The 24,628-nt window shown below is 61.4% G+C and overlaps 8 protein-coding genes across 9 annotated transcripts; 3 read left to right on the top strand and 5 right to left on the bottom strand.

Moving 5' to 3' along the window:
* Positions 1-6: 6 nt before the first annotated feature.
* On the bottom strand, positions 7-12,654 carry CSF1 (the record flags this gene model as incomplete). The annotated part of the gene is made up of 9 exons (XM_062769717.1): positions 12,131-12,654; positions 10,985-12,086; positions 10,302-10,945; positions 9,802-10,253; positions 8,370-9,764; positions 3,139-8,331; positions 2,665-3,101; positions 2,395-2,615; positions 7-2,018 (listed from the first exon to the last, which is right to left on the bottom strand). The coding sequence occupies exons 1-9, from the start codon at positions 12,456-12,458 to the stop codon at positions 7-9; spliced, it is 11,784 nt and encodes a 3,927-aa protein (XP_062625701.1). The 5' UTR covers positions 12,459-12,654.
* A 236-nt stretch (positions 12,655-12,890) lies between these two features.
* Positions 12,891-14,409, bottom strand: SVP26. The gene is made up of 4 exons (XM_062769716.1): positions 14,082-14,409; positions 13,917-13,996; positions 13,480-13,864; positions 12,891-13,442 (listed from the first exon to the last, which is right to left on the bottom strand). Exons 1-4 carry the CDS (start codon positions 14,152-14,154, stop codon positions 12,922-12,924), a joined length of 1,059 nt encoding a protein of 352 aa, XP_062625700.1. The 5' UTR covers positions 14,155-14,409; the 3' UTR covers positions 12,891-12,921.
* A 216-nt stretch (positions 14,410-14,625) lies between these two features.
* Positions 14,626-16,350, top strand: did2 (the record flags this gene model as incomplete). 2 transcript variants are annotated; one of them, XM_062769714.1, is made up of 7 exons in its annotated part: positions 14,626-14,684; positions 14,753-14,772; positions 14,810-14,887; positions 14,935-15,150; positions 15,296-15,568; positions 15,615-16,171; positions 16,234-16,350. In XM_062769714.1, the coding sequence occupies 6 exons, from the start codon at positions 14,669-14,671 to the stop codon at positions 15,624-15,626; spliced, it is 615 nt and encodes a 204-aa protein (XP_062625699.1). The 2 variants fall into 2 exon arrangements, with proteins under 2 accessions (XP_062625699.1, XP_062625697.1); XM_062769715.1 differs by lacking the exons at positions 14,626-14,684; positions 14,753-14,772; positions 14,810-14,887; positions 14,935-15,150; positions 15,296-15,568 and having other exon boundaries at positions 15,762-16,112; positions 16,238-16,336.
* COA3 (Cytochrome c oxidase assembly factor 3, mitochondrial) lies at positions 15,722-16,299 on the bottom strand (the record flags this gene model as incomplete). The annotated part of the gene is made up of 2 exons (XM_062769713.1): positions 15,722-16,171; positions 16,234-16,299. The coding sequence occupies 2 exons, from the start codon at positions 16,297-16,299 to the stop codon at positions 15,722-15,724; spliced, it is 516 nt and encodes a 171-aa protein (XP_062625698.1).
* Positions 16,351-16,523: 173 nt separating the features above from the next.
* On the bottom strand, positions 16,524-17,738 carry epoA (Putative epoxide hydrolase; the record flags this gene model as incomplete). The annotated part of the gene is made up of 1 exon (XM_062769712.1): positions 16,524-17,738. One exon carries the CDS (start codon positions 17,736-17,738, stop codon positions 16,524-16,526), a length of 1,215 nt encoding a protein of 404 aa, XP_062625696.1.
* Positions 17,739-18,123: 385 nt separating this feature from the next.
* On the top strand, positions 18,124-19,283 carry DAD1_1 (Dolichyl-diphosphooligosaccharide--protein glycosyltransferase subunit DAD1). The gene is made up of 3 exons (XM_062769711.1): positions 18,124-18,386; positions 18,531-18,629; positions 19,065-19,283. Exons 1-3 carry the CDS (start codon positions 18,193-18,195, stop codon positions 19,129-19,131), a joined length of 360 nt encoding a protein of 119 aa, XP_062625695.1. The 5' UTR covers positions 18,124-18,192; the 3' UTR covers positions 19,132-19,283.
* Positions 19,284-20,323: 1,040 nt separating this feature from the next.
* POT1_0 (3-ketoacyl-CoA thiolase, peroxisomal) lies at positions 20,324-21,979 on the top strand. The gene is made up of 4 exons (XM_062769710.1): positions 20,324-20,538; positions 20,593-20,693; positions 20,733-20,840; positions 20,915-21,979. The coding sequence occupies exons 1-4, from the start codon at positions 20,419-20,421 to the stop codon at positions 21,849-21,851; spliced, it is 1,266 nt and encodes a 421-aa protein (XP_062625694.1). The 5' UTR covers positions 20,324-20,418; the 3' UTR covers positions 21,852-21,979.
* Positions 21,980-22,209: 230 nt separating this feature from the next.
* On the bottom strand, positions 22,210-24,525 carry LOC62_02G003184 (uncharacterized protein; the record flags this gene model as incomplete). The annotated part of the gene is made up of 5 exons (XM_062769709.1): positions 22,210-22,468; positions 22,506-22,754; positions 22,792-24,063; positions 24,102-24,335; positions 24,380-24,525. The coding sequence occupies 5 exons, from the start codon at positions 24,523-24,525 to the stop codon at positions 22,324-22,326; spliced, it is 2,046 nt and encodes a 681-aa protein (XP_062625693.1). The 3' UTR covers positions 22,210-22,323.
* Positions 24,526-24,628: the final 103 nt, after the last annotated feature.

The following is a 24,628-nucleotide window of genomic DNA, read 5'->3' as shown; positions in this document are numbered from 1 at the left end:
CATCGCCTACTTGAACCACTTCTTCAGCTTGTCGCCGAGGCCGTGGCCACCGCCACCGCTCTGGCCACCGTACTGCTGCGGCGGTGGCGGCGCCTGCCAAGGCTGCTGCGGCGGCTGTTGCCCAGGCCACTGCTGTTGTTGCGGTTGCTGCTGCCACTGCTGCTGCTGCTGCTGTCCCTGGCCCTGCTGCTGGTCCTGCTGCCACTGCTGACCGCCGCCGCCGCCTTGACCCGGCGGTGGTGGGAGCTGCTCGTACTCGAAGCCGACGCCCTGGATCCAGTCGGTGACGTTACCGAAGAGGCCGCTCAGGCGGTATCCCGACGGCACGCGCGACTCGCCGGGACCGCCGCCGTCCGAGTTTCCAAACCACGGTGACGTGCGCTGGGTCGTCACGAACTGGATGCCGTCCATCCACGCGCCGTGGCGCACGTTGAACCCAATCACCTGCTCCCCGGGGCGGAGGTCGAACGAGTCTGGCCGGCCGCCGCGCTTGCCGAACAGATTGCCCGGCGTGAACTCGATGCCGTCGAGCGCCATGCCATGGTGCACCGTGATACGCTGGATGTTGGGCGGTACAGGCACGTCCCAGCGCTGGCCGTTCTCGCTGCCAAACACGGGGCTGCGGAGCTGGCCTGGCCGCGACGGGAACACGTTGGCGACCTTGAAGTCGTCGAGCTTGCCTCCGTCGCTGGTGAGCACTGTGATGCGGTCCGTGTTGCCAAGCGTGTTCCGCGGCACGCCATAGTTCTGCGAGTTGCGTCCCAGGAGGTCGACGTACGGCTCGGCCGTCTCCTTCCCTGGGGCGCGGTACTCGATGGCGAGGATCGCCGAGCCAGGCGTGAAGATGTCGAGGCTGTCGGTGGACGCCGTGACCAGGATTGGCCCCTTGGGCTGATTGATCGGTCGTGGCGGGTCCCACGGGACACCAAACGACGGGTGCGCGACGAAGCGCAAAGTGTCCAGCCGGTGCCAGTTGCACTCGTCGCGGTCGTCGGCGTCGACGGCCACAAAGCTCTTGTGCAGGCGCACATAGTCGCGCAGCATGACGCCGCTCGTCTGGTGGGGACAGGACAGCAGGTGCCCAACCTCGTGCATCATGGCCCCGATGCCGACATTCGCCGCCATGCCGTACGTCTTGCCCTCGCAGTCGATACCGACGTAGCGTGTGTCGACCGGCCGTTGGTCCATGAACGCGGGCACCACTTCCTCAATGCAGGACGGCCACGAGAAAGTCGTGTGCGAGCCAAAGATGGCCAGCGGGCGGTCACCGCACGCGCCGAGCGCCGCATGGCCGACGATCAGTCCGCCGGCGTTGTGGTCGACGGTCGCGTCGAGAATCAGCGCGGCCACCTGGAGCCCCTTGCCGCGGTCGCGGAACTCGGGCGCCTCGTCGACTGCGTTGCGCGCAATCGCGAACAGGTCCGGGCCCTGCGGCTTGCCGCTGCTCTTGTTCTGCTGGGCGCGGTTCGTGTCCCGGATCTCGGCGACAGAATGCTTGCTCCGCACGAGGGTGATCTTTGGCACGCGGCCCTGGCCGCCGGCGCGCGTGCGCGTGTCTTCGCCCACCTCCTCCTCGAACTGGAACGTGCGCGGCCCGAAGCCCTGCTTCATCATCTGGTGCTCGGTGTACGCTTGCCACAGGTACGCAGCCATGCGCAGGCGGCGCACCGCGCCGTCGAGGTTGGTCGGCTGCACGTCGTCGTAGCGCAGCGGCGAGTCGCGCCCAGCAATGATGACGAGCGAGATGGGCTGGTTGGCCGGCTGCGGCTCGTACGCTACGGGAAACTGGATGCTCTCGTCGCCCGCGATGATGGTGAGCTCGTTGGGGCCCGGGTTGAGCGGCGCAAGAGCCTTGAAGCGGCCCGAGGAGTGCACCGGGAACGACTGCGGAGGGTGGAACGGCGAGGCAACGGTCACGAAGCTCCCCGGGCGCGGGGCGGGGCGGACCTCGCCGATGATGAGGGCCAGGTGCGCATGGAGCGTCGAGTTGGGCGGGGGCGAGTGCACCAGGATGCTGCCTGGTGTCGGTGCCATGGTGATGGAGGGTGAGGGTAGGAGGGTGATGAAGGATGGAGGGGTTGCTAAGTTGAGACTTGTTGTCCTCAAGTCACTGGTGTGGTGATGACGTACTGGCTGATTCGACGCATGGTGGCGGGGGCGGTGCCTTGTGGCTCGCTCGGCCCCAGCCCAGCCTTGGCAACAACAACTGCGCAACACGCCCCCGCCGCCACTGTCGAGAAATACTGATGCATACACAGGTCATGGAAGACAATATGGGTAATGCGAAACATGCTAGGTATAGTGCTAGTGTAGTACAATGAATGAGCGACAAGACAGCCTTCTATGAGGTGGGGTTCTTGGGTTGTTCGTTGGTGGGTGGAGGCGGTTCCACACCCGAGGATGGGGCAGGTGAGGGAGCCACCACATTTTGGGCACCCCCGGCGTCAGGAGGCTGCTTGAGCGACTCCTTGCTGGGCACCGAGGCGGGAGCTGAGGGTCTAGAGCTACCAGGCGCCGTGGGCAGAGGCGTGAGCTCCTCCACTTGCGAAGGCGTCTTCATCGCTGGGTCGTCGTCGTGCATCTGAGGCAGCTGGCGCTCGTATAACTTGAGAAGGCTGAGAGGGTTAGCGCACAAGTCGAAACTCTCCTGCCACAGCCACTCACAGGTCCATGCCGTCCTCCAACGGCAGGGTGACGAAGCGGTGCGAGTATGCTGGGAGCTCGCCCACAGCCGCCTTGATACGCGGTACGAGCATTGCAGCGTCGCCAGTGGTTTCTCCGAGGGCGCGAAGCTTGGGAACCGGGTTGTTCCACGGGCCTGTTCCGCGGCGGTGGTACTTCAGCTGAGGACCCTTGGCCTCCTTCTCTTCCTCGTCGCCTCCTTCGCGGCGAGATTTGGGCACACGGACCAGACCGCGACGACGATCACGATGGAGCTGCTGTTCTTCGATACCAGCGAGGAGCTTGCGGAACGACCTGATAGCTGCTTCGAAGAAGTTGGGGAGGACCTTGATGTCGCCGTCGGTCTCTCCCCATACCAGGTCGAAGTCGTAGTCGAGAACTGGGGGCTCCTTGGCCTCGGTCGAGTTCATCTTGAGAGTCTGGGATATCAGCACGTGCTTTTCGAGTCTGTCTTACCATTCGAGGCAGGACCACGACTTCACGGTGGCCATTCTTCATAGCTGCCTCAATAAGCTTGGACGCAGATATATCGTGCGTCTCAGCCTTGGCTGCGCGGCGGCCATCGCTGCTCTGCCAGGCGACAGACGATACGAAGAGCTCCAGTTCACGTTGCGGCATGCCCCCGGCAGCTTCCTGGCGCTTGAGATCCGCTTCAATCTTGCCAATCACGAAGCGGTACCAGTCGGCGAGGGTACCGTCATCGTAATCATCACTGAAGATACCGATATCGATACCTGCCAACTCGAAGCGCATAGTCTGGGCAGTCTTGACGTGCGACGCTGCGGTCGAGCCGGTACCGGGACGAGGAACTGTAGACAGCACCACAGTGGTCATCGGCGTGCGGTCCTGGGCACCGCGCTTTCGCTGCTTCTTGAAGGCCTCTGAACGGTGCGAGGCAATCCTGTTCTGCGACTCGAGCAGCTCGAAGATTGAGTAGAAGTGGCCCAGAAGGCGTGGAATAGCGGGCAGCCGAAGCACGCCATGGAACTTGCCGGCTCTCACAATGAAGTCGAGGAAGACGTGACCGGTTGGCGTACGGGCGTACTCCCGCCAGTCATCGGCCAGAGTGACCTTGGAAGGCTCCAGCTGGAAGCGGACAATGTTCATGTCACCGATGAACAGGTTGCCGTGAAGGTCACCACCTTCGATAGCCATCTGCAACACAGTTGGGTTGGTTGCGTCGGTGGCACGGGACGAGCGGCGAGTCGTGTGGAACTTGAGGCTCTCGGAGCGAATGTCGCCCGAGATGTCGCCGGTTGCAGTGACCTGCGTCACGCCGATGCTGAGGTCCACTTCGGTCTGCTCTCCATTCGACACAGTGCGCACAACGATGGGAGCCATCTCCAAGCGCGCCTGCGTAACCGAGATATTGGCGTCGAAATCGATGCTCCTGAACCGGACGATCAGGGCCATTGCAAGCTTGGGGCCCACAGCAGGAGTAGGGGCGGCAGCGGGCTGAGCTGAAGACGCATCGGAGAGAAGCTGCTCGAGGTCTGGAGCGTTGTCGACCCAGACAGCCATGAAGATGAGCCAAGCACTGTAGGCGTCGAGGCGGAACTTGACAGACACCTGGGTGTCGACGACAATCGAGAGGCCTCGCTGCTTCTTGTCGGCATTGCAGAGGGCAAACGAGAATGCCATGTCCTTGGCTCCAGCCTCGATGCACCCGCGTCCTTGCTCGGCAAACTCGTGACTGAGGTACGCAGTCACGCCGGAGACGGAGCCAGCGAATGTGGTCGTGTCCTTGCCTCCGATGAGCGTCGAGACAAGGAAGCCACCACTCTCCCACTTGAGGTCGAGGTAGGCGTTCGAATCCGGTGCGCAGGACAGCCGGAGCTCGGACCGATCAATGCGCAGTGTGATGCGCACACGAAGCTTGCCAGTCGCCTTGTGAGCCGGGACGACCGGTGGATCGAGGACACGTTCCGCCAAGGAGAGAATGGGAGACTCGGGTGGCTTTGGCGAGTCGACCGGTGACGCGCGAGCAGCCCGCGCCTTGGAGCGCGTCTCCACGCGACGGACAAGTTCCACGAAGAACGGGAGGATGGTCGGACGGAGCACATTTTGACTCTCATGGACTGCCAAGTTGAGGAGCAGTGAGCCGATTTGTTCGTCGGGCTTGTCGGATGGGCCGGTGTAGTCGACCCAGACGGACACGGTCGGGAGAGTGAAGGTATCTTGGTGATACTTTGTGCGAGTGCCGGTGCGTTGAGGGCCTTGTTTGACGTCCCCACCACTCGGCGGGCAGTATAGTTCCACAAGACCACTGTCAAAGCGGAAGGACATGCGAACATTGCCTCGCTGCTTCGGCCTCGGGGTCGTATCGTGTACAGCCTCCTCGTACTTGATTGCAAGGGAATCGCTCCGCTCGTTGCGAGCAAGCTGGCTTAGGTAGTCTTGCTCCAGAACAGACAAGTGTTCCTTGCCACGCTCGTAGAGGTCGGCGAGACGCCCAATGCCATCGGCAATTTCTGGGGTCAAGCAGAGGTTGAAGTCGGTGGCAGAGCAGTGAGCCATGACGTTCCAAGAGTCGGGTGTCGTTGTGAGCTGTGCCTCGCTCGCAATGTTGGGGAGCGCCATGCGGTTCGACGAGGTGTGGAAATCACCCGAGTAATGATCCTTGGAATTGGCGTCAAACTTGTCAACAAACTGTAGGAGCGACTGTTGAATCTTGAACCGCGCCGTGTCCGTCTTGCTCGTCGTGAGGCTGATGACTCGGATGGAGAACAAGAGAGCAGGACCGGCTCCAGTCCCCCGCTGTCTAACGTCCAGGCTGGCACCTTCATCAAGAGGGATGGCCATTCCAAAGCCGTTGACGTGAACTTCGAGAAGTCGAGAGGCGAACCATGATTCGAGGCTGCTGTCGGCCACTGAGGAGTCTCCCGCACTCGCTGTCTCTCTAGTATCATCACCTCCATTGTTAATGGTAGTGGTGGGGCTGTTCGAACTGCCTTCAAGCGTCTTGAGGACCTTTGATGTCTGTTCCTTAACCTCGGCGACCTCGGCACTGTGGACATTGTTGAGGACCGAGATGTCCGTCATCCAGCTGTGAACCAGGCCTGAGATCTCACTCAACGCCGCCACGTGCATGACAGTGTGCACATGACTGAGCTTGACCGTGAGCTTTGACGGCGCCTTGTCCGTTCCAGGAGTCTCTTCGGCTCCAATATCAAAAGTCATGGACACGGAACGAGCGCCACGTAGTGGAGACATCGTCTGCAGCATGGCGTTCTCCATGTGCCGGCCCACAGACAGGCCGACGTGCTCCGCCTTTGCAGACCACTGGAGCGACTTGCTGTCAACGTTTGATGCAGAGGCCTTCAACTGAAGAGCCTCAAACATGAGGGTCGAGGGCACATCGTCTGCACGTAGGCCGACACGCACACCAGCAATGCCAGCTTCGATGCGGAAGGTGAGAGGGAAGCCGTCGGGCTTCTTCGGCTTCGGAGAGCTCTCGACAGGTCGCTGTCCCCTGTACTCGCGGATGACATCCGCAAGATCATTGCCCAGCTTTTGGTGGAGGGACAGAAGGCGGTCCAGCACTGTCGGTTTGACCACGCCGGCGAACATGCCCAAGTTGATTATGGCGTTGATGTGCGGGCGCTTGTTGATCTTGCGATAACTGCCAGTCGAGTCGATAGATGGCAGCTTGATGACGGATGACTGGTTGTTCTTCTGGCGCTTCGCTGTCGTGTACGCGCCGACTATTTGAGGGTCAAGACGAAGGCCATACTGCAGGTGGTCTTGAGATCCATGGCGATTGAGGTAGATCTGTCCCAGGTCCCACCCAACCCATAACCCCTTGGCCGCTCGAACTTGAATGTTTGCCTGGTTGATCTTGACGTCGATGTTCAATGGCGGCTTCTCAAACGCCATCTCCAGCTCCAGTGCGAGTGGGGGGGTTGTGGACGAGTCGGTCGCCGGGGTTCCGCGTCGCAAAAGGACCGCCTTGGCCTGTTCCAGGAGGGGAAGGTACATAGGGTAATGTGTGTTCCTCCAATCCTTGCCAAAGTCGTAGAATGCCTTGAGCTGTGGGCGTGAGTCGAAGTCGAATGACTCCACGCCGAGGAAGAGGCGGTTCGTTCCACCCTTTTCGTCAGCACTGTTGACCTTGGAGGTGTTGTGGAATCGAGCCCCTCGGATAGCCGCAATAATAAAGGCGCGATCAAGAGATGTCGTATCCACCGGCTCCGTTCCACTGACAGCTTCGCGCAGTGTGACCTGCGCAAGGGCACAGTTGGCCATGGAGTCGACGTGTTCGAGTCTGTGGCGCCGTGTGTGGGATCCTGTGAGGAGGCTGCGTTCTGTCTTCATAGACCCGTGGGCCTGCTCAAGAGAGATGTCCATTCGGACACCGCCTGCGGTAACCGCAGCTCCGACTTGGGCCAGTTGAACGTCGATGGCCACGGCGGATGCGTGATCCAGGTCCTTCACCACGCGGTTCTCCCGAATCTCGGTGCGATGCGTATCGAGGTGGGTGAGGATGGCCTGGCACGTTGGGATGAAACTGTTTTGAACATCAAGTGAAATGCGATGGACGAGGACGGTTGTGCGGAGATCGGTCGAAGGAACGTGATCATCCCAGGTGAGCTGCTTCTCGAATGCAATGTTGGCAGTATCTACCAGAAGCACACTTGGGGCAATCACGCCCGTCTGCAGAAGCCGACCATAGTTGCGAATGTCGATAGATTGTAGGAGGAGGAATGTGCCGATGCGCGAGTTGACTCGAGGTACGACCAACGGCGCCGCTGCTCGGAGATCCTCACCGAACGCTTTGCGCATGAAGGGTTGGGTTGCGACAAAGTCCTCGCTCACACCACCCATCAGCTCGTAGCGCGCCAGCTCAGTGACGACCGAGGTGGCCATATCCTGGCGAGTTGGCCGAGGCTCCTGTAACGGGAGGCGGACACCACGAGCCGCCATCGACTGCATGAAATGGCGGAAGCGCTCGAGTGTCATCCAGCCCGGATCCAGTCGGATGTTGCGCTGATCGGGAACATGGAGACCGTACGCCGTCTCGTACATGAACGATGGCAAGGTCCCCGCGCAGCCAGTCTCTTCGGCACCTCGGATAACGTCGTAGATCAGGTCCGCATAGGTGTACAGCCGGGCCTTCGGTAGCTTGTCGTCAAGCACATTTCGCCATTGGTCGACCATGTGCGATGTGATTGCTACTCCCTGTGGGGTGCCGCGAATCTTGAAGTCTTGAACTTTTGCCTGGACCAGTTTAGAGCCTGGCGACTGGCCATACGAGACATCCAACCCTTCCAACGAGTAGTGAACGAATGGAAGGAGCTTGGAGTGTTGACCCGACTTGAGGTCGAGGTTTGGCACGTCCAAGAGCGAAAGCGTCGGCATAGACACCGCGTGGCTTGTCGTTGTGAGCTGAATCGAGCCCAGGTCGACATTCACGTCGAGGGCCGAATCTGGAGACTCCGGGACAGGCGTTTTGGTGATCCGACAGCGAGCGCCCACAATGGTGACTCCCGTCACCGTTTCTGGACGACTGAACTGCCCAACGACGAGGCGTGCGCAGACTGCCGGGAGGTTGACATCGTACAGTGTGGAGCCACGAACACTCTTGTCCTCCTGCACCGCCGACACATGGTTTGTGAGCAGCTGGTCGAGGAGCTGAGCCGGCCTAGCTTGCTGCAATGTCAGCGGCTGGTAGCACGCATCAAACTTACCACTGCACCCAGACCATGCCCAACGCTCACGACGGAGGTGATGGTGTCGGGGTTGATCTCAATCGACACAGCGCTGAGAGTGAACCTGAAGATGCCCCCGTCGGTAATGGTGAGAGTGGTGGGAGGTTCGGGAGTCTCATCCGGGGTGGCTGGCGGCTGAGCACCCTCAAACAAGCGACCTGCACGGCGTTGGATTCTGTGGAAGTTTCTGAGGTACGTTTCCAGAGCGGTGGGCATATCGAGGTCCACAGCCGGGGTTAGTGCGTCCGAAGTCGATGCTGATGAGATGGACGACACGCTGTCGGACTCGTCTCCCAGAGAGGATTGCTCTGTATGCCGACCCATTGGACGTGTAGAGGTTGCGACGGACATTGTACGCTTTCGACGAGCGAGCTTGGTGCGAATGACGCTACCAGTATCGTCACTGGTGCCATCACTTGTTCCCTGCGACGAAGAATCGTAGTACTCGTCCTCCTTGAAGTTCTTATCCGACTGATACTCGTCCCAATCTGCATCCTTGATGCGAGGACACGGCGCGTAGACGCCGTCGATGTGGCGGCCCAACGCGTGGTCATCCGGGGCATTGTAGAGGTACGGTATGCGCTTTGTCGGCTCGTCCTGCTCACGGAGGAAGTCTTGCTGCTCCTTTGCGGACTCTTGCCACCCTTTTGGCACACGATAAATGTCGATGGACAGGCCCGTCGATAGTGATCCCACAGGTTCCCAGTGCCGATGATGCTCGCGCTTCCTGACGACGAATGCCTTGATGGAGGGAATACCCAGCCCAGTCAAACCTCTGCACGTCTTGGAAGCCATGCTGCTGGTGTCGAGGAACAAGCCTTCAGGAAGCTCAATGGCCACACCAGTCGGTCCGGTGGAGAGAACAGCTGTGACATGCCTGGTGTTGATCTTGACAAAGGTGGCATCACCGGGGGTTTTGGAGATGTAGATCGACGTCGGGGCATTGTCGTGGTCGGTGAAGTTGTATCCCACAGCTGACCCTACCGCAGCCAGCGTATCCTTGAACTCTGGGGACAGGAACGCGGCAACACGGTCGAACGCAAGGTCCCACATACAGACGTAGGTTGTGGCCTTGGGCGGAGGTCCAAAAAGACGGTTCGCCTTGATAGCAATGCCCTCGACAAACACGACGTCTTCCGTTGTCGCAAGAGGAGCCTTGGTGGCGGCGAATGCTGCGTCCAAGTCGTCGCATGGCACGCAGTACGTCGGGGCCGCGTCCATCGACATGTCCATCTGGAACTCGTTGTTCTTAAGGTCGATCTGGAGTTCTGGGACGGGGATCGCCACGCCCTTCTGCGCGCTGTAGATCTCGTCCGACATGAGAACCAGCGAGTCGCGAATGTTCACAGTGAGGTGCACCGCAAAGGCATCCGACTGGGCGAGGTCAGCATTGTTCAAGGCTTTGACCTACTCTTCCTGGCCGGTACTTCTGCACGACAGGATCGCCGACGGAATCTGGGCTGTGATCGAACCGCTCCAAGTACTCCTGCATTGTGGAGAACTGGGTAAAGTTGCCAAAGTAGTTGTCCTTGATGCTGAACATTCGGCGAACTGCCCAACCCATTGCTGTGAAAACGACGCGCTCGGCGCCTATGTGGAGCTTGAGAGTCTCTTGGTGATCAGGCTTGACCGAAGAGTAGTAGCGGTAAGAGCCGCTGACGTCGATAAGCCCGATCTTGCCCACAGGGATCGAGTCTCCCCCGTTGCCAAACGAGCGGTGTGTATCCCACACAGGCAATGTGATGCCGACATCCGCATCGTGCGCGTTGATCGTGAATGGGACGACGGAGAACTCGGGTTTGTAGCGCGTAGTCGAAACGGCCACAAAAGTGTCCAATCTCGGGCCGTCAATGTTGAGGAAGGCTGAATTGTCAGTTCACGCAGCAGGAGGATGAGGGAGGGGGGACCCACCATTGCGGTCTCTTGACCTGGGATTGTCCACAATGTTGAAGTCGTTGACGTAGAGGTGGAGATGGTACTTGATCAGCGACAGGCGAAAGTTGTAGTGCATGGGGACGAAGTGGTGGAAGTCACCACTCCCTCCTGAGCTCCAGTCCTTGGACAGATCCGAGATGAGGGTGATGTGCTCTCTGAGGAGAACGATCTCGGGCGAGTCGAGAGTAACGTCGATGCCCCAGTTGCGTTGAGCATTCCACACCAGGGGTGTAGGCATGGTCATTGAAACCTTGCACGACTTGGCCATCACAAAGTTGACCAGGTTGACGCTGGACGCAACCTCGAGCGTGTCAAGGTGTAGGAGAACCATTGACTCGTATCCCTGCGCTGTGGGCCACTGTGACTGAGTGTACGTGACTGACGAGTTGGGGCCGACATTGACATCGAGCCACCCATATCGCCGTTCAACGTTCGTCTTGGCCCCCTGGAACATCCAGTCTTTGGAAGGCTCTCGTGTGGGGATTCGCAGAGTTGTTCTGTCGTCGATGTTGACATTGATCACCAGCTGCGAGTGGACTCGCTCATCGCCAGGCTTGAGCTTGACACGTGGTGTCGAGTCAAAGAAGATGGACGGGTTGAACGCCTTCTGAAGGGCATCGCTGAGAGTTGTCAGCGCCGCGGGAAACACTACAACTCACCGCTGGCGATCGGTCCAAGGCCCGTAGTTGACCAATCCGCCATGGAGGACAACATCAATGCCGTACTCTGGAGCCATCTCTACATTTCCGATCTCGTCATTGGGGTCCACAAAGCGCGGGTCTGCGACCTCTGGGACCTTGCCTGGCGTATCGGAAAAGTACGTGACGTCGAGCTGCTGGGTGTGCAGCACCTGGGTCACCTTGGCGTACTGTCTCTCCTCCTGGTGTTTCTTGGTATGCCCCTCTTCATCGGGTAGCCGATACCGCGCCAGGCCCTTCCATACGCGGTCGGGCGTGATGCCCGCCATTGTCTGCGCCGAGAGCTTGGGGTCGAAGATGGACGGGAACTTCTTCGCGAGCGCATGGAACCCGAGGAACGAGGAGATGGTGGACGGCGGCTTCTCCGCGACGTCGGGCTCATCCTTGAGCACCTCGTCATACACGCGTTTCCCGTGGGACAACAGGGGACCGGTGTAGTCGATGTTGGTGCGCATGAGGATGTGGACGTCCGACATGCTTAGGTGGGTGCTGATCTTGTGCAGATCAATGGGGTTGCGCGAGTCGGTCACCTCAACCACACCCTTTGCGCGCTTAAAGTCGGCGATGAAGACCATAGGCGTCGCGTCGCTGCCCAGCACAACCGAGCCTTGGACAATGTGGATCTCGACGGGTAAGATCTCATGGAGCCAGCTAACTCCTGGGGTCTCGACGATCTCGATGCCACTGTTGCGGCTCTGCATTCTCCGCGACGCATGACCTGAGGGATCAGCATTGGCGTTGCGAGCGCTTGTTGTCATCGCCTCACCGTTGCCTTCTGGGTCATCCTCGCGTGGCACGAAAGGCTTTTCTCCCTCCTCCGAGTCTCTGGGAGACGTCGCCTTGGCCGCCTTGCGCTGACGGACGTTGACACGCGACGTGCTCTCCGTCTGTGTCGTGTGCGCGCTGTCCGTCGAGTTGAGGCTGTCCCCAGCAGCGTCGGCTTCCGCTTCCTGCTCCTCGTGCTTCTTCATGCGCTCGACGATCGCGTCGTACGCAGAGGTTCGATTGTACAAGAACATCTCGACGCCTTCGGCTGTGACTGATATCCGACATGGTAAACGAGCTAGGGGTTGTCAGCGCTCGCGCTCGCGCGTCGACCCAACTCACACTTCTTGGTGTTGGACGACCCCGTCTCGCCCTCCTGCCGGACGCGAAACTTCCAGTATCGAAAGGTAATGTTTCCGTGCAGCGCACGAAAGGAAATGTTACTCGAGTGGTACTCGACATCTCGGAAGGAGATACGGCCAGCGAGGGGCGATATTTGAAACGAGCCTATAAAGATGTACGAGTTGAAGAGGCGTCTTGTGACGATGCGGATAATGAACGCGATGATGGCGCCAAACAGACGGTTCCAGTAGAAGAGGAAGGCCGACGTGACGATGACCACGACGACTAGCTCGGCGAGGAAGAGCCAGTTTACCGGGTTTGACGCCATGGCCACAACGGAGGACGCGGCGCGTCAAGGCCGGCCAAGAGTTCAGGTAGCTGCGGTGGAGTGTCGAGTGTCGGTGAGGGAGGTTAGGCGGTCATTGTCCGCGACTTGGCGCACGGTATGCCTGAGTCGAGCCGGAGTACGCGTGTAGTTTGATATCAAGAAGACTTGACTGAGCAAGATATAAAGAGATGAAGAGAAGTTGAAGTGTTGCAAGTCGAGTCTTGTCTTGTCGGTCGGTTGAGCGTTCCGCCGTCACTTGTCTCGACCTTCCCCCTACCACTTCCACCAGGCACGTCCGCCCACCGACGGTAGCCGGAATCAGAGTGACGTGACGCACAAACAAACCACAAAAGCCCGCTCAACGGCCTCGGGCACCACAACTTTGCTACTACTACTACTACATATGCAGTCAAATGTATGCACTTGGCTCGGCTCTCAGACATGTAATGCATGGTGGATAACGTTAATCCGCTTTGCTCTTGGAGCCACCATCTGACAATGCCTCAATGGGCATCGTCCGGCTTCTCGCAGGCGACCTCCGCCCAGTCGGCCCACCCACCGTCGACTTGGGCGGGGGAATGATCGACGCGTCGTCAACCTCACTCGAAATGCTCGAGCGAGACCTGGGGGGCTCTGACGGAATACGTCTTGGGGGAGGTGGCGTGTGGCCACGCAGGCTAAAGTCTGGCACCGACGCCGGAGGGTAGAATGCTGATGGAGACGTTGAGGCGCTTGAAGCATCGGCTCCCCAAGGGAAGTAACTCGTACTGTTGGCACTTGGGGGTAAAGGGCTGCCTGCCCGTGGCGCGATAAGACCCTCAGCATCCCTGCTCTTCCGCCCAAGGTGAGGGATGAGGTTCACGATAGGGGTAAGAACAGACTTGACAAGCGACGACGAAGAGCGAACCGTTCTCGAGGGTTTGGCTCCGCCTGGAGACGAGATGTCGATGGCTCCACGAGCTGGGGATGGAGGGGCCGAGGTATCTGCGGTGTTAGGAATTGTGCGACGATCTCAACTTACCAAATGAAGGAATGACATTGTCGTTGGCGCTCAGGCTCAGGAAGAGAAAGAGTGGGATGAACCACACACAGATGGCGAAGAAGACCGCCACGTCCAAGAATGTTGGGGCGTCCTTGTGGGGCTGAGTGTTGGCCGAGTAGCGGTACTTTGATGCTCTGTACTTCTTGGCCTCCTGGGCGACGCCGGCAAAGTGGAAGAACCACAGGAAGTGATCCGCGACAACGAGGACGCACGAGAGGAGGAACACGGGTGACGTGAGGGAGATGAAGGGCCACCGTGATGAGAAGTGCTGCCTATAAACGGCGTGGCATGCGATAGAGAAGAGCGTAGGGAGGAGGGGTAGGCCGTCGGTAATGTACAGCAGGACATGCAGCACCATGATGGCCTGGGGGTGGTGTCAGTTGCCAAGAAGAGAAGGCAGCAACTGAAGCACTCACATAGATGGCCCGGATGCCGACGACTTTGGCAATCCTCGAGTGCTCCTCGATGAGCTCTGCGAGCCATAGGAGGCCACTCGCTGTACAGACATGTCAGCCACAGACGCCATGATCGCGGGGTCGGTGCTGCTGCGGGCGGCGGCGGCAAGTGGCGCAAGTACGTACCTAGGGATAACGTCACGAAGACAAAGGCTGTTATTCCTCCAACATAGGAGAGAATGTGCAGGAGGGAGAACATGATGCGCGGGGGGTTGGGGTTGCGCGCCACGTCGATGCCGGTGTGGTTAGAGTCACCGCGTGGAAGGTGAGCGCGCCTGGAGGGGAGGCGGTCGGGGGTGGTGTCTGTCGCGTGCGAGGTGTGCTTGAATGGAGGACCAGCCTGCCGTGTGTGGGTGTGTGTGTGCAGTAGTGACGAGGCTGACAAAGTAGAATAGACAGGAAGAGGCACGTCGAGTCGAGCTGTGCAAAAAAGAGAGTCTAGCCAGTCGACGACGTGATTGACGACTGCAACGACCGAGACGGAGTGTTTCCTGTAGATCTTTTGGGCGGCAGGACGCGTCGATGGACGCCGTATGACGACGGAAGCAAAATTCAACAATCCCACAAGCCAGCTGGTGACGATTACGAAGTTGGGTGAGGGGGTGGAAAGGCGGGGCCGACGACGAACAGCGACGAGCCACCCAATCTGCATCGCAATCTTGACGCCTCTCGACTCTCACTCCATCATCCCCTCTACACAACTCTAACCAAACATGAGCAACCTTGAGAGTAAGTAGGCGCAGTGATGGGGACCCTTTGCCCCTTGCATCCTCGCACTTAGGCTAACATCAACCCAGAGGCTCTCTTCCAGCTCAAGGTGCGCACCAGACCTCCCAGGGCAGGGCTAACCCCAGTTCACGGCCAAGACGCTGCAGCGTCAGGCCAAGAAGGCCAACAAGGACGAGACGGCCGAGAAGAACAAGCTCAAGGCGGTGGGTGATACCGAAATGTGGGCGTGGCCATCACTGACACGACGCAGGCACTCCAGAAGGGCAACACGGAAGGCGCACGCATCTATGCCCAGAACGCTATCAGGAAGAAGACCGAGGGCCTCAACCTCCTCCGCCTGGCCTCGCGTATCGACGCCGTTGCGAGTCGTGTCGAGACAGCCGTCACGATGAGGACGGTGACGCAGAGCATGGGCAACGTGGTCAAGGGCATGGACAAGGCGATGGAGAGTATGAACCTCGAGAGGGTGAGTGGGGATGTGTTGTGGGGAAGGCGAGGTGTTGGGAGCTATGGATGGAGCAGTCGACTCGGAAGGACTAGTCGACTCCTCCGTGCTCGCCCCGTGCTCGCCTCGGCCCGCGTCTCGCCGTTCGCCGCTCACACTTGCCCAGATATCCCTCGTCATGGACAAGTTCGAGTCGCAGTTCAACGACCTCGACGTGCAGACGTCGTACATGGAGTCGACAATGTCGGACACGACGGCCCTCACGACACCGCAGGACCAGGTCGACAGCCTGATCAACCAGGTCGCCGACGAGGCCGGCCTCGAGATCCAGCACGGGCTCGTCGAGAACCAGGTGCCGACGGCCACGCCAGCCGTGGCCCAGACCGAGGCGCCGGTCGAGGAGGACGCCCGTCTTGCCGAGCGTCTCCGTGCTCTCCGTGTAAGTTGAGAGCCGCCCGCTCCCCGCGCAGCAACTGACACCTCAGCCCGCCGTTTAACGCCGCCGCCAGTACCCCGCCTTGGCCTTAATGTAGACTGGTCATGCTATTGTACGCTATACAGATGCAACAGAGTATACCCGCGTATACGGCGCCTAGACCTGGCGCTTGGCCGAGGCGTCCTTGGTGTCCTTCATGGACCCGATCTTGTCGACGCTCGGCGCGCCCCAGACGAGGAGGTTATCCTTGCCGTGCTCGACCCAGCCGCGGTTCTTGAGCCAGTCGACCTCGGAGAGGCGCTTGGGCGAGAGGTACGACAGGACCGAGGAGGGGGCAGGCGTGGGCGCGGCGGCCTCGATCTCGGCCACAGCGACGGCAGGCTCGGACGCGAGCGCCTTCTCGCGCGCCTCGTCCTCGATTGAGCGGATGGCCGCGCGCTCCGCCTCAGGGGGGAGCAGGTCAACAACGTCGGAAAAGTCGTCCTGCTTGACGGCGGAAATCGAGTACGCGTACACGCCGACGATGAATGCGACGATCGCGCCGCCGGTCAGCACGTTGCGGATGATGTATGGCCTGCGCGCGCGGCGGAGCGACGCGGACTCGTCCTGCGGGGGTCAGCTACGGGAGGAGTGTAGCGCGAGTGCGGGGGAGGAAGCCGGCTACTCACAAAGCCGTGCGGGTGGTACGATGCGTCGGCCTGCGCGCTCGTCGGCGCCTTGTACGGTGTTGGCATTGTGTGTAGGTTGAGTGTTGTGGGTCGAGGTCGATGAGATGCCGAACAATGTCGACGACATCGGCAAGGTCTGTGAACAGGGCGGCAAAGGGGAAATCTCGGACACTGGCCGTAATTTTGCTTCCGCGGCCACTTCGACGACAACGGCCACTGCCACTGCCAGTGCCACAACCAACATGCATTCTCTCACTTCTGACTTTGTACAACTCTGCCGCTGCTCTGCTCTACAGCTTGGCCTTTTGCTGCAGCACAATACCGGCAAACTCGCTCACGTCGCCCCACAGCAGGGCGGGCTTCTCGAGCGCGGCAAAGTGGCCGCCTTCGGCGTGGCGGCGCGCAAACACGAGGTTGGTGCGCGACTTGATCCACTCGATCGGGGTGGGGAAGATCTCGGCCATGAACTGCGAGTAGCCAAACGGCTTGTCGATGCGCTTGGGCGGCTGCGCGTTCGGGTCGAGGTCTTTGCCGGCGCCAGCCTTGTACTGCCACAGGCAGGTGGCGGCCGAGTTGGTGAACCAGTAGAGCGACACCTCGGCGAGCGTCCAGTTGAGGCTGTCGGGGATGCCCGAGTCGTTGAGCTTCTCGCCGATCCACGCGAGCAGCGCGACGGGCGAGCTCTCGAGCACGGCGCCAATGGTTGCGGGCTTGGTGGCGTGCTCCCAGAAGTAGCCCTGTCCCCAGCGCTCCCACTGCACCGCGCGCTTCATCGCGCGCTGGTCGAGCTCGTCGAGCCCCTTGGTGTCGAGCTTGGACGACGACCCGAGGAGCGGGAAGAAGTTGACGTGCACGCCGAGCACGCTCTCAAAGCGCGAGCTGTTGCGCGCGACGTACGAGCCGACATCGCCGCCCTGCACAATGTATCCGACGCCCTTGCCGTTCTCGCGGCCGAAGCCAAGCCCGCGCATCATGGCGTCAAACACGCCCGCATTGTCGAGCGACGTGAAGGGGAAGTCGAGGGGAGGCGGGGACGAGAACCCGTAGCCGATGAGCGCGGGAACGACAATGTGGTACGGCAGCGTCTTGGGCGTGTACTTTTCCTTGAGGAGCTTGAGCATCGGGACAAACTCGAGCACCGAGCCCGGCCAGCCGTGGCAGAAGACGATGGGGACCGCGTCCGGCTTCTCGCTCCACAGCGCGAGGTAGTGCACGCGGTACGTGTGGTTCCGGTGGTGCACCGTCGCCATGTAGCCTGGGAACTGGGCAATCTCCTCCTCGACATCGCGCCAGCGGAAGCTGTCGCGCCACTTGGCGATCGCGTCGTCGAGGTACCTGCGGCGCGCGCCCAGGTGTCCCGGTCCAGTCGAGTTGTCGTACGTCGTCGAGCGCGGCGCCTCGGCCGCCAGCCGCGCCTTGAGGTCGTCGATCCGGCTCTGCGGGATGTGCGGCACGAACGGCGACACGGGGATCGTCGGCGCAAAGGGGGGGTTGTTGAACGCCATGGTGTGGGGTGGGGTTCGGGGCAGTGGGGAACGTGCGAACGGGGGAGCGAGGGTCTGCCTCGCAAAGGGTTATGTATCGAGGAGTCGTGTAGTAACTCTGGAGCTTTGCAAAGCTTGGCCAAGTCGTCGACGGCCAACACACACAGCCGGTGTACCAGTTCGGACGCACCCCGCGACCGACGCCGGTTACCACAATCCGGGGCCCGCTGCCGTTGCCGCCCAGTCATCAGCAAATGTCCGAGCCGCCACGTGGAAACATTATTATCACCCTCCACATTGCCACGTGAAATTACCTCCACGTCGTGGTTCCTCGTCGCGACTGCGTGCGTCGCGTTGAAGCAACCACAGACACACTATTGTTGCTGCTGCTGCTCTGACGCATCTCGGCGCATCCCACAACTCATCTCTAGACTTTACACACTCACTCGACGCACACACGTCTCGCTCCGCCACAATGTCGTCTGCAAAGTCCCAATCTACCCAGCTCCAGTCCTCCCTCTCGACCCTCGTGTCAAACTACAAGTCGAGCGTGCCCGCGCGCGTCAAGCTCATCGACGCCTTCCTCCTCTTCCTCATGGTCTCGGGCATTGCCCAGTTCGGATACCGCCTCGTCGTCACGAGCCACCCTTACAATGCGTTTGTTGGCGGGTGAGTCCACAGGCGGGGAGAAAGCTTCTCGCGCTGGAGGTTGCGAGCGCAGTAGAAAGCGACTGCGAACGTGTCGACCGCTGCGCCTGCGCGTGCTCTTCCCACCTGCCCAACCCACCTCAACGTCAGCTCACACCACCACAGCTTCGGCTCCACCGTCGGCCAGTTCTGCCTCCTCGCCGGACTGAGGGCACAGATTGCCCCAGGCCGCGACCAGGAGTTCAAGGAGGTCTCGCAGGAGCGGTGAGTGCTATTCCTGGAGTGACGGGGGCGCACGTTTGAGCAGTGTCGAGGAGGAGCTGCTGTGCTACCGCGGCGCAAGTCGACCTTGAGTCGGACTCGACTTTGGCGTTTGACGCGTCGATCAGCGCGCCTTTGCGGCTGTTGGACTTTTGCGGCATGGCTGTGAGGCGGATTGATATGACGACATGCCGTCAGGGTGGTGGTGGTGGCTATGGCTGGTCGCTGTGTTCTTCACAATGTGGCTTCCTCGCGCGTCCAAATGGTCGCCCGAGTACCGGATGGCACAAATGTGACACTGGCTGGGCCTCGCCCTGCTCTGTACGCGTCACAGCTACCCCTGCTCCGCTACCACACACCACCTTCCTCGGTGCCACCACTACCACAGCCGCCCCCCCCCCCTCCCCTCGTCCCCACCGAGGCTGACCCACCACCCAGCGCGTTCGCCGACTTTGCCGCCGCATCAGTCGCGCTGCACCTCTTTGCGTTCAACTTCCTTGGTTAGAGGTCGAAGCGACGAGTCGGATCAAGAGAAAAGAGCATGTTGCATAGTAGACCTTTCACGCGCCTGCGTCCCCACAAACCTCGTGGCCGCAGTGGCCCTTAGACCTTTGGATGATACCCGCCATTGCATGGATGTACAAGACGTGACAAAGTCGTGCCGAGGGGCGTGTAGCGAGGCTCGACGGCGAGCGAAGTGGCGTCGAGGCCATGTCGAGGTCATGGCGATGAGGAGGAGGGCTCCTTGTGCCGATGACCACCCGCGCGCCGTTGAACATCGCTAGCGGAGAGGCAGAGCCGCAGCGGCACAAACCAGCACCCACCCACCCTCGAGCTTCGCTCGCTACTCATCTCGCCCACCCACCCACCCTGCTGACGCGAGTGAAACTTTGCCCGCCTACCCACCCCTACGCGCTGCGCGCGAGAATGTATGCCACCACCCACCCCTCCACCGCCCCGCCTCCCCACCACCGCCTCGCGGCTCTCCGTTCCCCCATGGGTGCACCATCTCACCGGCTCCGTATCCCCCAATCTCCTACGAGTGCCCCGCGGGACATGACCATGGAGCGCTATGGAGGCTGGTGGCGCGGCCCGTGGCCCCCCGGGTCGGGCCTATGCGTCTGTCCGTCAGCAGCCGCCCCCGACGAGATCTTGTCGATCTGATTACATTGCATAGGTCTACGCGTCCACGGAAGCTCGGTTGACGCGAGGTATGCCTAGTTTACGGGGCGCGGCCGTGGCCGTGGACTGATGGGTGTGTGCTCGGTTACTTTGCGCGTTTGTCACTGTGCGTTGAAACCGGCGGCAGCGGCAGCGGCATCGCGGCGCGCCGAGGGGTGCTGACGGTGAGGTTCATGACGTGGTCATGTTGACACATCGAGCATCTTTGGTGGAGTTCAAAGACCGAGGGGAAGGTACCGAGGTCCGTTGATGCTAGAAGACGGGAGCAATTTCCTCGGTGGCCTGGCTAGGCGGTTGATGGCGGCCGCGTTTACCGGGGCACGGTGAGTGGGTGGGTGCACTAACCAGCCTAGCTGCCCAGCGTCTAGCTAGTACGTCACGGCGTGGGCCACGGGCCACCCGCCACCTTCCCTTGCAGCGCCACGACACATCTGCCAAACGTGTACGATGCCCGGTTCCACGCTGCTAGATAGCCGGCATTCGACGACACCACACCACTCAACCGCGGCCGTATCCTTTTTTAAAGGCGAGATACTATCGACATCTCGACTCTTCTCCATCAACATCCTCCATCCTCACTTTCTTGTGACCCACCCCAACACACACAACAATGTCCGGCGCCATCTCCTCCATCACCTCGGCCCTCCCCAGCCTTGGCAAGGCCCGCCTCCTCATCAACTCGGCTGACGACGTCGTCATTGTCTCGGCCGTCCGTACCGCCGTCACCAGGGTGATTATCAACAGCAGAAAAGAAGCAAGAGAATAGTTGCTGACATCTCTACAGGCCCGCAAGGGTGGCTTCAAGGACGCCCAGACCGAGGACCTCCTCAAGGCCGTCCTCGCCGAGGCCGTCAAGCGCGCCGGTGTTGACCCCGCCCTCATTGGGTGAGTAAGCACAGAGTTGTGGCAAGAAGAACCAACCAGCATACTAACCGCCGATCTTAGCGACATCACTGTCGGCAACGTCCTTCCCCCCGGCGGTGGCGCTACCACTGCTCGCATGGCCCAGCTCGCCGCTGGCATCCCCTACACGTGAGTTTTTCGAGAATCGTGGGGTGGGGATTCGTGGGAGTTTTTGGAAGAGCTCAGCTGACCTCCCCGCCCAGCGTCCCCATCAACACTGTCAACCGCCAGTGCTCGTCGGGTCTCGTTGCCGTTATCGATGTTGCCAACGCCATCAAGGCCGGCACCATTGACATTGGTATCGGTGCCGGTGTCGAGTCGATGACTGCCCACTACGGTGCTGGCACTCTCCCCACCAAGATCTCGGACGATGTCCTCGCTGTTCCCGAGGCCGCCGACTGCCTTATCCCCATGGGTATCACCTCGGAGAACGTTGCCGAGCAGTACAAGATCGACCGCGCCACCCAGGACGCGTTCGCTGCCAAGTCGTTCCAGAAGGCCGAGGCCGCCCAGAAGGCTGGCAAGTTCAAGTCGGAGATTGTCCCCGTCAAGGTCAAGTGGACCGACCCCAAGACCGAGGAGGAGAAGGAGGTCATTGTCGACGCCGACGATGGAATCCGTGGCGGTGTCACTGCCGAGTCGCTCTCCAAGATCAAGCCCGCCTTCAAGAAGGACGGTGTCACCCACGCCGGTAACGCCTCGCAGGTCTCGGACGGTGCCGCCGCCGTTCTCCTCGCCCGCCGCTCGGTCGCCCAGAAGCTCGGCCTCCCCATCCTCGGCAAGTACGTCACCTCGGCCGTTGTTGGTGTTCCCCCCAACATCATGGGTGTCGGCCCCGCCTTTGCCATCCCCGCTGCCCTCAAGAACGCCGGCATCACCAAGGACGACGTCGACTTCTACGAGATCAACGAGGCCTTTGCCTCGCAGGCCATCATGTCGATTGACACTGTCGGCATCCCCTACGAGAAGGTCAACCCCAACGGTGGTGCCATTGCTCTCGGCCACCCCCTCGGTGCCACCGGTGCCCGCCAGCTCGCCACTGCCTTCGCCGAGGCCAAGCGCTCCAAGGCCAAGGTCTTCGTCACCTCCATGTGCATCGGTACCGGCATGGGTGCTGCCGGTGTCTTCGTCGCCGAATAAGCGAGCGCGCAGTCGTCGTGGTGCAGTGTTGTCAGAGCGAGCGAGCATGCGTCGTCCAGAGCGAAAAGAGACGAGTAGCTTCCAGTGTAGATTGTAGTTCATGGATGATATCATATCAGGCCGAGGCATTGAGTGGGCAGGTCGTGGGCAGTTGGCCGAGGAATTGTTATTGTCTTTCGGATGCGGATGATCGCAGAAGCGTTGCCCGGTCGGTGGCAACGGGCAAGTCAGTCACTAGCTCATGTCGACGTCGACCGAGGAGGCCTCGGTGACTCTTGACTTGTAAGCAAGCACAGCAAGCACAGCAAGTACAGGCTCTGTAAGCACGAGCCCGCTGGCGTCGACAATGACATGTATGCATGGGTATGCCATACGGAAAAGATGGAGCACGAGTCACGTCGCAGTAAGCGCCGGCCGGCCGGCCGTGCGGAGCGGTTGGTCGGTGATCAGCGAACGCCACAGCGCACCGCTACTACTCCGCCGCCTCATGAGGGATCGCGCGGGCCAGGTCGGCCAGCCACTCGGTGAACGGCTGAGCGGCCTCGGCAGAGTCGTATGGCGCGGGCGCGTCCTCGGCGTCGACCCACGCGCGGAGGGCGGCGCTCGAGAATGAAATGCTGCGGGGTTAGCTTGAAGCCAGGCGGGCAAGCTCACCTCAACGGCCCCAACGCGCCGGCGACGACCGACCCGTCCAGCTCGTCATACCACACCCTGCTGTCCTCGTCGCCCGTCGCCGCTGTCGCCGTGTCCCGCATGCTCGCGAACGCAAACTCCTGCAGCTGCGCGACCATCGTGTCCGAGACGATGCGGCCCAGGTGCTCGACGTCGCGGAGGGCAAAGGTCGCGCGCGGGGTCGCGAGGTGGATCTGCGCCGGGGCAGTAATGTTGACTGTAACGCCCTGGCTGGGGGTGTGAGCTGTGTTTTGCGCGCTAAACGTACCATCCGACCACCTCGAGCGTGAACACTGTGCCGAGCACGTCGACCTTGGCCTTGGCGCTCAGCAGGCCTAACACGCCGTCCGCGCTGTCGGTCGAGCTGCTCCGCTCCACGAGGGTGCTTGTCAGCCCGGCGGCCGACAGCGTGTTGTGGAACGCGTCGAGTGCGGGCCGCACCGCACGGCACACCGCGTTGTACTGCAGCACGTGGACGATCGGGAGGAGAATGCTGCTCGGCGGCGAGTTGCTCGACGAGCCCGACGTCGACGCCGACGACGACGACGGCGGCGCGACGGGCAGCGGGTCAATCAGGCGCTGCTTGCGCCGGCGGTACGTGTGCATGAGCCCCATGCGCGCTGCGCCGAGCAGAATGTCGCACATGGGTGACTCGGGCAGCGGGGCGGGCGTCTCGCGCGTGTCGTACAGCTGGAACGTGAGCTCCTCCTTGCCGACCCGAAGCGAGATATTCTGCGGCTCGATCGTCGCCCCGTCGAGGCGGGACACCTCGTTGCGGATCTCGTTGAACAGGTCCTCATCCACCGTCTCAGTCTGCGCCGCCTGGATAGCAGCACACACGTCGGTCGTGTCCTCCGCCGTGGCCGCGTAGGGCCGCGACGTCGTCTGCGGGCCGTTGGCGGGCGAGCGCACGAGCACCCGGAGGCGGAGGTACGACCTGGCGCCGAAGCTCAGCGAGTCGACCTTGCGGGGGTCGAGGTCGAACGCTGCGAGCGAGCGCGCGCGCAGCGCGGGCTGCGCCTCGTCGAGCGCGTACGGCACGACGACGTCCTTTGCCATCTCGTCGGCGGTGGCCCGGCCGCCAAAGTTGGGCCGCGGGACGACGGCCCACTGCCCGCCGTCGGCGCCAGACTTGAGGCGCACCACGTCGGAAGTGAACCGCGCGCTCGCGTCGGCCATGACGCGCAGCTCGTCGACCGCGGCGTCGATCAGCGCGCCGCAGTCGTCCAGCGCACGCTGTTTCGCGGCCAGCGCGAGTTCGAGCGCGTGCGCGCGCGCCGCGGCCGAGCGCACCGGCGCAGCGCTCGGCGTGGCAGTGTACGTGCCTGCTGGGAGGACGGGCGGCTCGCCCTCCGCGCTCGTCGCGGGCGGGGGCACGCTCGACGCGACGGACGGCACGAGCGACAGGCCCTTGCCCTTTGCCTTCTTTGGTGTTGGGGCAGCGGGGATCGGCTCGGGCGGAGGGTTGGACGGGATGTCGGCCGACGCGGCGAGCGTCTTGGCCAGCTCGAGGATGAACCAGAGCTCGTTGCGGGCGTCACTGAGCGGGTAAGTGATCATCAAGACCCTATTACCCACTTGAGGTTCGAGAACACTTCCGTACGCAGCGCCTCCATGTCCTCGACGCTCATGAGCTTGCCGCCCTCGCGCGCGACCACCTCGGCCCCGTCCTCCTTCTCGGCCTCCTCCTCGCCGTACGTCGTGCTCGGGTCGGCCGCGCGCAGCCCATCGACAGTCAGGTCCAGCAGGCCAGAGGGGTACTCGTTCCATATCCGCTCGAGGTGCTCGGTGCGCTTGGTGCGGGGCGGTTTGCTATTGTCGTCAGTCAGTTGGCAGCTCACCGCTGCCCCACTCACACTTCGTCATATGTCAACGTCCCGTCGTGCTCGATCTGCCTCAACCGCCGCTTGCCGGCGGCCGAGTCGAGCGTGTATGCGTCGACCGCGAGGCGGACGTCTGCGAACGGCGATGCTGCGCCAGCTGTGTCGCCGTTGGGCTCCATGGCGGTGGGATGATGGGGGATGTTGTGACTTGAGATGGTCGCCATTGTGCCCGCCGCCGTTTTGGATGTCGGTTGTGCCGGTGAAACACTTGCAGTGGAGGTT

The sequence above is a fragment of the Vanrija pseudolonga genome, chromosome 2 (genome assembly GCF_020906515.1).
Source record: "Vanrija pseudolonga chromosome 2, complete sequence".
Taxonomy (NCBI): domain Eukaryota; kingdom Fungi; phylum Basidiomycota; class Tremellomycetes; order Trichosporonales; family Trichosporonaceae; genus Vanrija; species Vanrija pseudolonga.
Note: the sequence above shows the minus strand (reverse complement) of the source record. Positions and strands in the feature narration are given on the sequence as shown.

What these genes read in the sequence shown, in the direction of transcription:
- POT1_0 (XM_062769710.1), top strand. Translation starts at nt 20,419, where the DNA reads ATGTCCGGCGCCATCTCCTCCATCACCTCGGCCCTCCCCAGCCTTGGC. An exon ending in TCCGTACCGCCGTCACCAGG is followed by an intron (nt 20,539 to 20,592) that starts GTGATTATCAAC and finishes ACATCTCTACAG; the next exon opens with GCCCGCAAGGGTGGCTTCAA. An exon ending in GCCGCTGGCATCCCCTACAC is followed by an intron (nt 20,841 to 20,914) that starts GTGAGTTTTTCG and finishes CTCCCCGCCCAG; the next exon opens with CGTCCCCATCAACACTGTCA.
- SVP26 (XM_062769716.1), bottom strand. Translation starts at nt 14,154, where the DNA reads ATGTTCTCCCTCCTGCACATTCTCTCCTATGTTGGAGGAATAACAGCC. An exon ending in CTTCGTGACGTTATCCCTAG is followed by an intron (nt 13,997 to 14,081) that starts GTACGTACTTGC and finishes ATGTCTGTACAG; the next exon opens with CGAGTGGCCTCCTATGGCTC. An exon ending in CAATGTCATTCCTTCATTTG is followed by an intron (nt 13,443 to 13,479) that starts GTAAGTTGAGAT and finishes CTAACACCGCAG; the next exon opens with ATACCTCGGCCCCTCCATCC.
- DAD1_1 (XM_062769711.1), top strand. Translation starts at nt 18,193, where the DNA reads ATGTCGTCTGCAAAGTCCCAATCTACCCAGCTCCAGTCCTCCCTCTCG. An exon ending in TACAATGCGTTTGTTGGCGG is followed by an intron (nt 18,387 to 18,530) that starts GTGAGTCCACAG and finishes ACACCACCACAG; the next exon opens with CTTCGGCTCCACCGTCGGCC. An exon ending in AAGGAGGTCTCGCAGGAGCG is followed by an intron (nt 18,630 to 19,064) that starts GTGAGTGCTATT and finishes CCCACCACCCAG; the next exon opens with CGCGTTCGCCGACTTTGCCG.